Below are 15243 nucleotides of genomic sequence, written 5' to 3'. Positions count from 1 at the left end.
GGGTCCTGATGAGGGTGCGCAAATCTGAACACATCACACCCATCCTCCATAATCTTCATTGGCTTCCTGTTAGGTTCAGGATTGAGTATAAAATCTGCCTCTTGACCTATCAGTGTGTCTATGGCAGTGCACCAGTGTACCTCAAAGAAATCATCAGTAGTCACAAACCAACCCGACATCTCTGCTCCTCTGACAGTCATCAAGTTTATGCCCCCAAGACAAATCTCCACGCTATGGGAGATAGGGCCTTTCAGGTGGTTGCGCCTTGAATGTGGAATGCTCTCCCCAACCACCTGAGGGCACCACAGTCTATCGAGGCTTTTAAAAACAAACTAAAGACTTACTTATTTTGTATCGCATTTTCTTAATGTTTCATGCTGTTTTTACTGTTCATTTGTTTTGTGTTTTACCTGTAGCACCCGTATCACTTTGAGATGTGTTTTCATGTGCAGAGTGCAATACAAAAAAATGTATTATTATTATTACTAATGTTAAATTATTGCTCTGCGATGGACTGGCGCCCTGTCCACCGTGTACTACCGCCTAATGTCCAATGAGACCTCCGCAACCCTGAATAAAGGAGCAGGTGGGTTAGAAAATTAATGCATGGACATTTGCTCACCCAACAAGTCAAGTTCAAGTACCATAGATTTACCAGGTTAGGGTTAAGAACTAAATATTTTAGTGTATTTTAGAGATGGGCAATCATTCCTTTTTCAAACTTTGGGGTGGGGAAAAGTCCACTGGGCATTTGTCTGGTGAGCAACTGGTGGAAATATCAGCAACTTTCATGGGGCTGTTGTAGCTTAGCTTAATTAGCCAACATGCTAACCGTTGAGGCTGCTAAAGGGTGAGTTGTTGTTGACTAAACAGCCTGCAGGTAGTAGTGCTAAAAGAATGACCTTTGGAGCACAAATCCTCTCAGGTGCACCATGACTTACTCTGTGAGGGCAAAGAACGTTTTATTGCTTTGTGTAGGATGACAAACAGAAAGCCACCTCAGGTTTCCTCTAATTAAAATATCAAATCTGGCAGTCTAATCATTCTTTGTTTCATCAGGATACTATGGCAGGTAATGACACATTTCAAAGGTACAATCAAATCTCAACATGCATTTATTATTATTATTTTTTTTATTATTTTATTAAATTATTATTTTTTTTTAAAGTGCTGTGTAAACATGTCTTTTAAATCCAATATTGGTGCACCAGATTTTGCAATAAAAAGACATGAATTAAAATGAGTAAATGAGTAAAAATAATACATGAAAAAACAATCTATTATTGCATGGGAGTGGGAGTCAATGGTACCCACTGGTAAATAATTACCACCATGCCTAATAACATGTAGATCCACTCTGACCCGTGACTCGCCTGTAATAAGGTTGTCATCTCCCCTAATGCTTCTTGTTAAAAGTTCAAGAGCTTCGACGAGACATGTCATTCACTTTGGAGCTCAGACTGTTATCTTAAATATCACCATGTTGTTTCTTGAAAAAAAGTTGACATTTTTCAACAATAAAATTGTGTAATGACTTTCCAAAAGCAGCAAATTTTATACCCAAACTCAGGAGAAGATCTTCACAGTCCATCTGTTCAAGATGATAGTGATACAAACAAGTGCCATGTTGTTACTCAACATTAGTGTTTACTCTTTATTTGTGTATTTTATTTGGATCATTATGGCATAATTCTTAAATAATTAATGGTAAAACTAAAATGAATTAGTGAAGTAAATGGGAGAATGTGCCATGAGATACAACATTTGTTGTGTTTTTAATAAAGTGGACAGCACTCCTCCTGACGAGGTTCAAGTAGTGTTTGGTTTAAAAAAAAAAAAAAAAAAAAAATCGTTATCAGTTTTGCTTTGTATATAATTGTCTTTGTAGCCCTTACGTATTTTGGGCATTCATATCTTCTTTCCTCAAGATTAAATTCTTGGTTCATTCAAGCTCTTAATTGTGAATACAATGCAGTTATCAACCAACATTTACAAAAACCTCAGACCTTTGATGCAAATAGTGTCAAAACCCTTTAAACTGTGCTCAAAACTAAACAGTTCTGTCAAAATTTTTCCCAACAATCTAAATAAAACACCACAGAAAAAAAGCACAAATCACAACAAAACAAAACAAAAATAAAACTGTCAAAATAATTTGTATTGATAGTAATAAACAAAATGTATTTTGGTCAGAAACATGCAACAGATGCAGTAAATGGAACAGCGATCTGCATCCTGAACATCCTGATAATATTAAGCATTATAAAGCATGCTGTGTCTTTGGGTATAGAAAGATCTCCTCATGACATACCAAATTACATATCCATACAAATAAGTCATATTTTGAGTACTTTAAATTTATAAGGAAATGAGAATGAGAAGTTGTGTTTTTGATAACCTGAATTTACCAATAGGTGGCAGCAAATACCTTGCAGTCATGAAATCAACAACAATAGGGCCACTTTATCAGCAGTTGTTGAAAAGTGATTTGAGGAAACTACTTCAAGTATAATCAAGGCCCTACACAAATGCATAAATATCTCATTTTATCTTTGACTTAAAATCTCTAGCTCTGTCTCAAATCCTTTTATTACTTATTTTCTGTCTAAACACATGGGGAAAATGATTACTAGCATCTGACCCTTATAAACTAAGCTGCAATAAGGTGATCAGAAAATATTTTATTTCTGTGTTTTATCCTTTGACGTAATAGCCACTTTGAAACATTTACACAATGCCATGAATCATGTAATGATGGTCAGTGATGCAGGTTAGGTTATCAATTCTCCTTCAATAATAATGTCTCTGAGGTGTTTCCAATTTAACGAGTACGCAGATATTTGTCTTTAAACTTTGACACTAAAAATACCGACGTACATGACATAATATTAGACAGTTAACCCAAGTCGTCTTGTGGTTAAGAAGTCATTGATCTTCGTACATTTGCAATGTGTTAAAAGTTTAGAGATGGAGAACAAGCACAGAATGTTCACCGTATCTGTGCTATGATGAAGTTTTATGAGGCGCATTATGTTGGCTTTTCATTCAAGTTGTAAAACCACATGTTTTATAGAAGCCAAAACGTTTAATCCAGGGGTCTGCAACCTGGGGCTCTGGAGCCTTATGTGGCTCTTTGACCCTTCTATAATGGCTCCCGATGTCTTAAATATATATATATATATATATATATATAAATAAAGAATTGTTATTTTCTTACAGAGGGTATGCATGACTAATGACATTGACAACAAATAAAATCATGATATAACATTTTGTCAACATCTACAGACCATCAACTTTCTTTGCACCTGTGGTTAGCTTTAAGTTTTAAATCCCTGGTAAGATAACTAAATCAACTAAAAGACTATTCTGGAAGAAAATAAAGATTTTAATTGTTTGGGGACAGATTGTTAACCTGACAATATGGCAGTAATATGCATGCTTGATATATGGCAAGAAATGAGCAATTAGCATGTGTTGACCAACATGATTGTGTTATTATAGCCCTTCAACCACATGATTTAAAAAACAAGATATTTTTTTACATAATATTGTTTGATAAAATTTCAATTGAATAGAATTTTATACACTATATTGTTTCTATTGATGAGAACGTATTTTTTTGGACTCTGGAAGGACTTTAATCCAGGTGAGATTAGGTAAAATGGCTCGTTTGAGATTAAAGGTAGCAGACAGGTGGTCTAATGGCTTTTTTCACTACAAATGCGGCCAACATGATCAATAATTCTGCATGTTTTTTCCACTACAGAAACTAGATCAGTATCGGTTTTCAGCCAACTGAGTTGTAAATCATCACCATGTTGGATATCGGCTAAAAAAAAATCTATATCGTGCACAACTACTTTTCTCTTTTCTCGTATTGTAATTCTTATCATCTTGGTTTTATCTACTTTTTGATGGAAAACATCATGCAGGTTTTTTCTCTTATTGCTTTTTGAAAAGTGAGGCGTTCATAGAAACCACAGGTGTATTTAAGGCCAGCATCTGTAAAATGCTGCTTTTGTTTTTCTTAGAAAGTGTCTATTGTACGGTTGCTGTACAGCAACCACCAGTGCTATTGGTACAGGTACCGAAGTACAAGTACGTAGCGTCTAAGGTTTAGGGTTATGGTTGGGTTTAGGGTTAGATTATAACCCAATATTGCAACAATTTTTGGGGTTAGGCTTAGGTCTAGGGTAAGGTTTAGTCTTAGGTCAGTCATTGGCCAGTTTATGAAGCGTGACTATCTTGACGTACCCTGGCCAAATAGGGGCGCTGCGTACGGATAGAATGTTGGTATATTGATACAGCAACCGTACGGATAGTCACTGCTTATTTCTTATTAAGAGAGAGATTGAGAGAAAAAAAAACGGTCAGGTAAACAAACATCAAAACCAAGTAAACATGACATCACAGGCAGGGAGAGGAAAGAGACTTCAGAAACTCACGTATAATGACAAAAGTGTGTACAAGTACTTAAAACCCATTGATTTTATGGTTTGCAATCATCAGAGCTGTTCTTTATCACCGTATCACTTTTGTTTTACCCTCCTGGCTTCATTTTTGTGTACTCATGAACCCCAGACTCACTGACTGTTCAGTATCAGCCGTCTTGATGTCATTCAGCTACTATGAAAAAAAAGAAGATAATGTTGAGTTCAGTGTGAAACAATAGGAACACAACGATGGATTTCTGTTTCAAAGATAAAAAAATAAATAAATTTAAAAAAAGCAATCCTCAGGTTATATTTGATCATTTCCATCTGTTTTCCAAACGTGTGTTGTCGTTTTATCATTAAAATGTTTGTTAGTTTAAAACAAAGCTTCTCCTGCGTCCTTGTTCTTTCTCTGCTGGAGGTTTGAGGATCATTTGCATCTCCAGTCGAACTCTTTTTCAAAGCGACACTTAAAGACTAACGCCTAGCCGAGAAATGCCTTGCTGTCATAAATGCAGGTGTCCACCGTCTGTCCACGTTATAAACTCACAGCCTGGCATCTCCCTGCTTCCTTCATCAGTGCTCAACACACCCACTGGTAATTTGACGAGGACAGGCTTATACAGCCTCCTAAAATAACTCCTGTCCCACTGTCTGACCTCTTTAGCGACTGTGCCTCCCAGCATGCCATGGAACAGCCGCAGGGTTTTCTTTACGACCAGAAGTTGGGAAGAGGCTGCACAAGTGTGGACTCACTGCTCTGAGGACTGAAGCTAAAGAGGGAAAAAAGGTCTGCCATTATGAGAATAGGTGCTGCAGCCTTGGCTGGGGGGTTTTTTGGGCTGTTGGGGACCTTGTGTTTCTTCCTGGCCTTTGGCACTGACTACTGGCTGGTAGCAAGTGACAACTGTGGACCATATTCATGGCCGACCCAAACATCAATAATGATGAATGGGACCAATGGGACTGAGGTAGGAGAGACTGAATGAATGTGCTCACAGTGGGTGTTCACTAACATATAATACTGAGAGACCAATGAATGGTTTTCAACTCAAACTTCTGATCTCATTAAATGCACGTTGACATTAGACGGATCCCATGTGGAATCTGATCAGATATACACAGTGTCGTGTGAACTGTGCGTCTAAAGGGTATTTAAAGATGCTGAGGAATGTAATGCTTCCCAAAGGACAGAATAATTCCAAGAGACAGATTTAAATCATGATTCCATCCAGAGCCCATACTAAAAAATAAAATGACACTGAACATATGACTGAAATATTATGAACATGAAGTACAGAGAAAGCGTTAAAAGACAGCAAGATAATCCTGCAAGTTAACATGATGCCACTGCCAGCATTATAGCCTATAGTTACAAGACTCGTGTAAAATGTCAAATTACATTTCTATGTTCAGTTTTTTTGCCATTACTGTGGCCATACCAGCCTGTCATTGCTCTCATTAGAACTCAGAAGCTAAGCAGGTCTGGGCCTGGTTAGTAGGTGGATGGGAGACCACTGAGAATTCCAGGTTCCACAGTGGGGGACAGTCGCTCCAGTGGTATCTGTCATTGTGTCCTTGGGCAAGGCACTTCACCTACATTGCCTAGTATTAATGTAGTGTGTGAGTGAGTGTTGGTGGTGTTCGGAGGGGCCGATGGCGCACTATGGCAGCCTCGCTTCCGTCAGTCTGCCCCAGGGCAGCTGTGGCTACAATAGTAGCTTACCACTACCAAGTATAGAGTGAAAGAATAATGCCTTAATTCTGTAAAGTGCTTTGAGTGTCTATGATAGAGCGGTATGTAAAATCCAATACATTATTATTACTATTACTAAACCCCAAAACCTTTCTGCTGATTATTTGTGTATGAAGTAGTATTGCTGATTGATCTTAATCCCACTCTTGACATTTTAGTGAAAGTATTTCAATTTGGCATATTTTGTTGTAAAAATACAAGAGTTACTGCTGTCTATGGGTTGAAACCCAGCTATTATAATATTAGCTGAGAATGGTGGTTTGTTACATGGCTGGTAATTACCCACCACTGTTGGCCCCGCCCTTTCTATAAAAACTAGCATCTGTCAATACTGCAATCTGTGCCGAGTAGGTTGGATTGAAAGAATTGTGAATAGAGAGGGGAGTAGCTAGTTAGCATAGCATAGATTGTTGTTTGGAGATTTTATAGCATAGACTGAGCGTGTCCTGAATGCTTGAGGAACTCCGCCCATAATCAAAACATTGATGCATGTCAGCATAAACTCATATCTGGAGTTTCTGAGAAATCTATGTTTATGTATGATTCTTTTGAAATGCGAAAAAATACCTAAGTAGTCTTTTACTATGGTCTACTGCCGGTAGTCATTCATATACATTAATGTATATAAGTCCCTCCTTCATCCTATAGACCCCTATACAAATGGAAACGATTGCAGAGTGCTCCCAGCCAATAGGGTTCAATTTCCTGTTTTTGAGACTGTCAATCAAAGTGAATGCAGAACTGTGCACCAAAACAAGGCCGCGCGTCACAACAGCAAACCAATAGACCTATATTAATGCAACCCGATGTGACCTTGTTATGTTCCGCGATGCGCGTGCAGAAAAGTGAATCAGAAAAGTGAAGTGGAGCTGTTTAAGGCGGGAGATCGAGACGTTTCTCAGAAACTCCGAACATCAGCTTTAAATTCGAAAGTTTGAAAAAAAAAAAAAAAACAATAAATCAGGTTTACAAATAAACTACTCATAACAGAGCTAACCATTAGCAAACGCTAACCATTGCCTCATCAATCAATCTCAATGTACTTCATAGTCAGAACTCAGTGTAATATAACGGACCATCATATATCCACAGCAGCTACGTCATGCGAAAAATATTTAAACAAGTGAAAATATTTAAGCCAATGATCAATGTTGTACTTTCAAAGCTTTCCATTACATTTCCTGGTCACAATATTGATTATTTAATTTAAAACAAAGGGTGGGAAACAAAACAAAGGCCCTCTGAGGACATCAACAGCACTGGATTTGACAAAAGCACCAAAGACGTTTCACAACAGCGTTCACAGAATGAAAGAGACTCTATAGCTGTGATCTTTATGTGTAAAAATCAGTCAAGTGCCGCTGTGATTTTCAAACTTATTCACCCTTCACAGCCTTTGTGAGGGAGTTCATAAAGTGCATAGTAATAGCTATTTAAAAAAAACTAAAAAAAACAAATCCCTGGTGAAGTCCTGTGTAACTTCACAGCCCTTAAAAAGCTCTTTCATTTCTAATAAAGGTGGATGATTAAACTTGCTGTTATTCAGCACCATCAATCATATTCCTGACACGAGAGTGGAGAGTTTCACTCAGGCGTGTTTCATACATTCCCTTGGAAAACCGCACGGAGCAGCAGGCCATAATCAGAACCATGTTTGATGCTGCGGCACAACTGAAGTCCACAATCACACAAACCTGACATGTGCCGATGACGCTTCATGCATCTGTAGATATATCTCCATGTGTGTCTGTGTGTGTGTGTGTTTCAGGTCCAGTCGGTGGAAACGATCACTGCTTCTCCTCCATCCCTCATACTGCACCATGAGGGCTTTTTCTGGCGGTGCGTGTTTCATATGGAGCCAACAACTCATGCGTACCTGGCCACTCTCTTCAGTATGAACTTAGGCTACATCTCTATTTTCTGATGCTGTATAATATTTGTTAAAGTAGATGTCAAAGGCAGTTTTAGGCTGCATGCTTAGCTGTGTGGTTGGATTTTATGACATGTTAATGAGCATGATGTAGAGGTCCGTCGCAGAAGAACAAGAGCAATAATAATAGGCTGCAGATTAGGGATGTAACGATTCACTCAACTCCCGATACGATTCGATTCACGATACTGGGTTCACGATACAATTTTCTCACGATTTATTTTACAAAATGGGACTGTTGACAAATGACTGAAAAATATCCCTTTATTTTTTTGGGGAAAATACGGTACTATTTTCCTTTTATTTTTCATTGTCAAAAGAATCCCTTGATAAACTATTCAAAATGATGCAATTTAACTAAAAATAAATCTTGAATGAAATAAATAAAGGAATAATACAAATGAAGAAGAAACCTATTAATTTAAATTCTGGTTCTATAGTAAACAATTCAAAACTGCAAAATAGTTCTTTTTCTTTTTAAAAGTGCAACTGAAAATGTATTTTGTGCCTTAACAATTGGACTTAAAAAAAACAGTCATTTTACTGTATTTACGTCAGATATTTGTTTAGACCAGCAGAGGGCGCTAGTAACCCAGTGGTCGGTTGGCATGCAGGTATTCCACCAGTGAAGAAGAGAAGCTATGCTAGCAGACAGAGCTAATAGAAAAACGTGACTTTTACAGATATTCACGTAATATTACAGATATTCATTCGGTGCTAAAGGGGTAATGAAAAATTTATGAGCATGTTTAACAGTAAATGGCGGCCAGAAAGAAAATAGTAGCAGATTCCGCCCGTAACGTCCGCTTCTGGAAGGATTAATATATAGCGCCCTCTGCTGTTTAAAAAAAGTACTGCGATTCAATTTTCAGAGCATCGATGTGAACCATGGAATCTATGAATCGATTTTTAACTGCCTTACGATTAATCGTTACATCCCTACTGGAGATCAATGAGATGTTTTTTTTTTTTCTAATGTGTCTGTGTTTCTTCTGTTGTTGTTTTTGTTTTCAGTTCAGTTCTATTTTTTTACTTCCTAATATGGTTACAACTTCCTATGTGATAAATAGATATGATACACAAAAATATTGCTGCAACTCTCTTCACTCATGTGCACATAGTTCACTTCTGGCATTTCACAATAAGAGCCCTGGATATAAGCTGTACAGTTCAAACAACAATTACAGACTTCAACTGCTTTTTACTGTTGTCAGTAAAAAATAAAGTATGTTTGTTTAAAATGATTTAAAAAAAAATGACTCACTCAATAAAGTCAGAAAGTGTCGCATTCATCACACATGGAAAAAATACAAAAAATCGTGTCATTTTGTGTGTGACGACAATTTACGTATGTTTCTCGTGATGCTGGACACGACTTTCAAGCTTGTGTATTTCGATTGGAAGTTATTTTGTGCAATTACAACTTATTACAACATTTTATTCAGGGTTAGGTTTATTTTGAAGGTGATAAATCACATTGACATACATTGGTTTGCAATTCAAGCCAAGCAGCTTGACATTAATTTGTGCAGCACAGCATGAAAATGAATTGTGCCAAGCTGCACATCAAACAAATGTTTTTTGCTCTGCGCAAAAAAAAAAGACAAATAATTTTAGTGACAATTTCACAATCCCTGAGACTGGGCTGATCACACAGCAAGTCGTGATCACCATCTCTACAGTTGTGCATACATCGATAACATACAGGAATTCAACATGTTTGAGTCATTTTAATGCTTCATTATTTCTTTCTTTGTCAGCAAACCAGCCACAGTCAAAAGTGTGTGTACATGGTTACCTCTTCCCTCTGCCTGTGGCAATCGGACACGTCCCTCATGCAAATTATGACACAACTGCAGGTAATTCAGCCGCAGGAAAAATAACGTTTGTTTGGTCAAACAACTCCCTTTTTGGAGATGTACAAAGTGGAAGAATAGGCAAAATAATTGATCTTTATATTATATTTCAATAAGAAATTGTTAAAGTCTCCTGACCTATAATTGAAGCAGGTTCCCATCATTATTTATGGTTAATCTGTTTGTCCTGCAGTGTTTCGGGGCTTCTGGACTGTATTGATAATCCTCGGACTGGCCTCAGCTCTGATTGGAGGCTTCCTCCTGGTCTGTGGTGTTCCCTTCATCAGCGCCAGACTGTACAAGCTGGGTGGGGTCTTCCTCATCACTGCTGGTAAAACACAGCTCACTGCGTGTTGGACTGGCATCGTGCAGAGCTACTGTCAGCTGTTCATACCAGTCACATAACATAGACACTGAGCAGCTGATGTCAGTATGTGAGACACTATCACCACGACAACAGCAGGTGTAAATATAATGGACGGCAGCTGCATTCCTCAGCCTTTATAGCTACATTCACACTGTAAACAAAAGTGGCCCGAATCTGATTTTTTTGGGGTCAAGTGATCAGGTCAGATTTTTCTAAATCAAGCCCATATGTGACTTTTTCAAAGCAGATTTTCATCACTTTCATATGTGATCCTGAATCAGATACAGATCAATTTTTTTTTTTTCAAAGCAACCTCAGTGTGAAAGTGGTTTTAATGCACGTTTCAGAAGTTGACATCACTTTATGGCAACACACGTCATCATTCTACCAAGTTGGAGCCTTGCAAAAAAAGGACAATAGCAATGATAGAGCAAGTCAATGGAGGAACAGTTACGTCTTGGATCTAATAAGTATATGGGGTGACACTTCCATACAAGCAAAGCTTGAAGGTTTATATTGTAACGAAATGGAAACGTGCAAAAAGCCAAAACAAACCATTTTTGGCTCTTTTTCATTATCCTTTTCCTCCTCTGCTCATTCATTCTCTGGCTTCCACTGCACAAAAACTTTGGGACAAACGCGAATATGCTAACTTCCTCCATGTTTACATGCGTACAGCATCTGACGTCATTTTTACTGTTCTTTTGCACATGTGGGTCAGTTCGGAGCCGTAAACCATTCACACTTGAATCTGATACAGGTCACATTTTGAATAGTAATGTGAACTACCATACAAAAAAAAATCGTATCTGAGCAAAAAAATCAGAATTGAGCATTGAGGCATGCAGTGTGAACTTAGCCTAAATGTCATTGATAGACTTTATATCTCCCTCCCTGCAGCCTGCTTGTTCCTCTTCATGCTTCTGCTCTACGTCCTGTGGATGGAGGTGGTGGATGTGAAGCGCTACATCCTGCAGGAGAGAGGAGACACCTGTGTGAACGCAGAGGTCTCAGTGCTCTATGGTTTGTCGTTCATGGTTGCAGCAGCTGGTGTGAGTCTGGAGCTGGTCTCTGGCTTGGTTTTTATGGCAGTGGGCCGAGCGCTTGGTACCAGTAAGTGAGCTGTGTCCATGCATCCAGGATAGTATGAGGACTTACCTCATCGTATCCAGCACCTGGACTAAACTATCAGGTCAAAGGTCATGAAAAGCGTCACAGTTTGGGTTGAGGTTCACAATTTCACAATTTTCTTTAAAGAAACAGCTAAACTTAAATGTATCCCTTTTGCACCATGAATGATGTGTTCAGTGAGTATAAGGTGAGACATGTCTGGGTGAACCAGCTGTGTCCCCTGTCCTGATGTTGGCACATGATCAAAGTCTGAGAGCTGCAGCAGAGTGAGGAGTGAGACGGGAAAGGCTGGATGGACCGGAGACAGAAACGGCAACGCTTGGATAGAGGGTGGGGGGTGGAGATAGAGACGAATGAACAAGGAGGGAGGGGATAGAGGGAGAATTGATGTGTGCAGGGGGGCATGAGGGGGCTTTGAGAAATGAACAGCTGTCTTTGGGTTTGGTCGGGGTACAGCAGGCCGGCCACCTGCCCCCTTCACCTCAATTTCACATTTCACTCCCTAATACAGTCCCCCCCCCCCCTCGTTTCTGCCCCGTCTCACACTCTTTATTTCTCCTTCATTGTGTCTTATTTGACAGGCACATTTTCAACAGCTCAGCAAACTCAAAATGTATCAAATAGCCTATAACTCATATTGAAATGCTTTTTGATTCGTGACAACACATTTCAACTTTATTTTTACACTCACACTTGAACAATGAAAAAAAAAAAAAAAAACAAACCTATAGAAATATTCCTAAAATGTTCATTTGGACAGATGTGTATTAAGGGACTTAAACATAAAAACTGAATACTGAATCAATTGCATTACATATTTTTTTTCCCTTAATTTTCCAATAATTGAATTTATTCTTAATTATTTTATAGTTTTCTTTGACTTTTTATGATGCATTTGATGCTTTTTATTTAATTTTATATAATTTCATTCAAGGTTTTAAGGTCAAAGGTTGCCAGAATTATAGAATTCCCTTCCAGTTTTGATGATATGGAATTTAACAGGATTTATCGTTTGCAATTGTAGAAGAATGAGCAGACGTAAACATACACGACACTCAGCTTGTCCTGGGAGTTTCCTTCTTTGTCACCGTGAATGGTGGAACATTTGTGATTACATCATATCGCTACAACATCAGCCTTCCTTTTTGAATGGGCAGCTTTGTGGACTCTCCATCACACACATCACCTTTTATCTGCTCTGCTGGGGAGCGGCAGTCTAAAGGAGGGGGCTGTGTCTGCTTCAAAGGACCCCCCACCCCCCGAATCTGCACTTCCACATCCACACATACTGGGAGCTGATGCATGGTGTGATTCATGGGAGATTCTGTGTAACACTGTGATGTAGAACCACAGTGGTCACATGCTGCAGCTGTCTGTCAGCTGATCATATCTGTCCTAATGCTAACTCCACACTGTGGTCATACTTTATACAGTCTGATTCACTTCTGTTTCTATATATAGAGTTTATTTGTGTCAGTTCTGTCTGTGTCTGTGGAAGGTTTGGATTTCAAAACTGTTATACTTAGATGTTGTAAATGTTCATGTTGAAATAAACATTTGAACCAAACAGTTTGAAGCACACGTCTCACTTAAAGGTTGTCTGTGTGATGGTACGCTATGAAACCGACTTTGTTTATTTAAATGTATTAAAGTCTACTTACGATACAGTAGTGACATCAAAACCATTTTTCTGCATTCACTCGTGAATACAATTGTTTACATTGTATTCTAATGCTATGTATTCTCGAGTAGTACTTTTATTTATTTTTCTGCTCTAAAAATGCTTCAGAAGTAGCCGACTGTTTGCTTTAAGTGTAAGACTTTTTAAAAGTTTAAAGATACAGCTGTGTTTTTTTTTTTTTTAAATTACCAAAAGCTGCTTTAACATTAGTTCTAGCTCATTGTAAATCTATACCTAAGATCAGTATGATTTTTTACGTCTTTAAAGTCCCAATTTAACAAATATCAAAAGAGAGAATCTTCACAAGAGCATCGATCTGCACCGACGTATGATGGAGACATGATGTTGATGTTAAACGTGAAAACATGTTTCTACACAGAAATGATTAAGAATGTGTTGTTTTTGTTATATTTGTGAAGCTCATTTCTTTCTGATTTATTAAAAATGAAGTTAAAAAGCACTTTGGATGTATTTGGTATACTTATTACTTTGTTTTATGGCGATATAAAACTTTTCACCGCTGCCTTGCACTGTTCCCATTCAGTTATTTAAGTGATTACATGTAAATACAATTGTATATTATTATTCTATTATACCTTTTCAGCCTGCAACCCCCAAAATAAAGGCGCCAGAGACTGGGGACCCCTCACTGTACCTGAAGGTGGTTGAACACAGACATGAACATTGAAGAACAGTCATGTGGAGACAGGGCCATCTATAAAGAGTATGTAAATTAAAAGTAGGAACAAGTAACTGAAATTGGCAAATAATGGACATGGCAAATGGTGATTGTGGTTAAATTGGCAAAAATAAGCATGAAATATGGTGAAAAGAGGAATAAAGTGATGGGTTAACATGTGTCCAAAGTGCTGGAACGGGTTTATAAGTGCCAAAAATGTCTCGAAAATGAAATAAATGTGCAGAAAAAAATAAAATAAAATAAATTGGGAGAAATGTAGCAAAAATGCATTAAAAGGAGCAAAAATATGGCAAGAAAAAGTGAATAAAATATGTTAACATATGGCACCTTAGAGACCTGTGTAGTTGCAGAAAAAGGGTAAAAATGAGCAAAAATTGGCTCAAATTCTTCAACAAATATTCTTAATTTCTTGATGGCATCTGGCGACCCCTCCCAGTGTCTCACGACCCCAAATGGGGTTCTGACCCCAAGTTTGAGAACCCCTGGTTTCAGAATCGGACACAATCGGTGATAAACCATGAGACTCCAGGGGCCATAATCATCAACATGAGCAGAAATGAAGAAGAGGAATTCATCTGTTGTACTATAATAAGCATGAGATTCAGAAATATCCTGTGTAGAAACAAACCTTCACCAGTAAAAGAAGTTGCTTGAGTTGTTTGCAGTTTTCCAGTCAGCCAGCAGAGGGCCCCCCTGTTCTCCACTTTGATGTACAACCACCTCATGGATGGATGGACATAAGGAAGAAAAATGAGGGATCACTCAATGGAAAGAAGAGGAAAGTGAAGGAAAGTGAAGCAAAGGAAGCAATTACTGAGGCTGGTATTGAGCTACCAACCCCACTATGTTCCCTGACTGCAGCCCTTCCTAATCACAGTTAATTAACTCTAGTGTGTCCTCCCCTGTCATCCGCAACAATAGAAACACACTATCACTTCATTTAAGGAAGGAATAATCTCGCTCTTGAAGTATCACCAATTATGCTGTTATTATACAGTTATAGTTAATATTATGCATATGCATACCACATGAATAAAGACCTGACATGATAATAAAGTAATAGATGCTTTGGAAATTAACCCCGACAGACCGCAGCAACCTAAGGAGCATATATTTAGTCAATTAGCAGTAATGAGTGTGTATAATACGCATGCGACTGCGTGGATTGATTTCCTTGTGTTGTACTGGTGGCTGATTTCTCAGCTTATTGTTTGGTTGAGGTTTTAATCCATGTGTGCTGTCGTGTCCTCCATCAGCAGGAAGTGGTTTCACACAGTTGGGAAAATTAACCTGTGCAATGACCCCCCCGCCCCCTCACCTCTTCACCTGGACTGAGTACTGGAGGCTCCTAATCCGGTCAAACAAGGGGATACACTTGGTGAGAGC

At 38.3% G+C, this 15243-nt stretch overlaps 1 protein-coding gene across 1 annotated transcript; it reads left to right on the top strand.

The window, feature by feature from the left end:
• Window positions 1–5105: 5105 nt before the first annotated feature.
• Window positions 5106–11999, top strand: LOC114471159 (transmembrane protein 182-like). Its single transcript, XM_028459771.1, has 5 exons — window positions 5106–5407; window positions 7961–8084; window positions 9883–9981; window positions 10172–10309; window positions 11246–11999. Exons 1-5 carry the CDS (start codon window positions 5237–5239, stop codon window positions 11464–11466), a joined length of 753 nt encoding a protein of 250 aa, XP_028315572.1. The 5' UTR covers window positions 5106–5236; the 3' UTR covers window positions 11467–11999.
• The last annotated feature ends 3244 nt before the right edge of the window (window positions 12000–15243 follow it).

This window comes from Gouania willdenowi, chromosome 10, assembly GCF_900634775.1.
Source record: "Gouania willdenowi chromosome 10, fGouWil2.1, whole genome shotgun sequence".
Classification (NCBI taxonomy): Eukaryota; Metazoa; Chordata; class Actinopteri; order Blenniiformes; family Gobiesocidae; genus Gouania; species Gouania willdenowi.
This window is presented reverse-complemented; position numbering and strand designations above follow the sequence as displayed.

What these genes read in the sequence shown, in the direction of transcription:
- LOC114471159 (XM_028459771.1), top strand. Translation starts at nt 5,237, where the DNA reads ATGAGAATAGGTGCTGCAGCCTTGGCTGGGGGGTTTTTTGGGCTGTTG. An exon ending in AAATTATGACACAACTGCAG is followed by an intron (nt 9,982 to 10,171) that starts GTAATTCAGCCG and finishes TTTGTCCTGCAG; the next exon opens with TGTTTCGGGGCTTCTGGACT. An exon ending in GGTCTTCCTCATCACTGCTG is followed by an intron (nt 10,310 to 11,245) that starts GTAAAACACAGC and finishes CCCTCCCTGCAG; the next exon opens with CCTGCTTGTTCCTCTTCATG.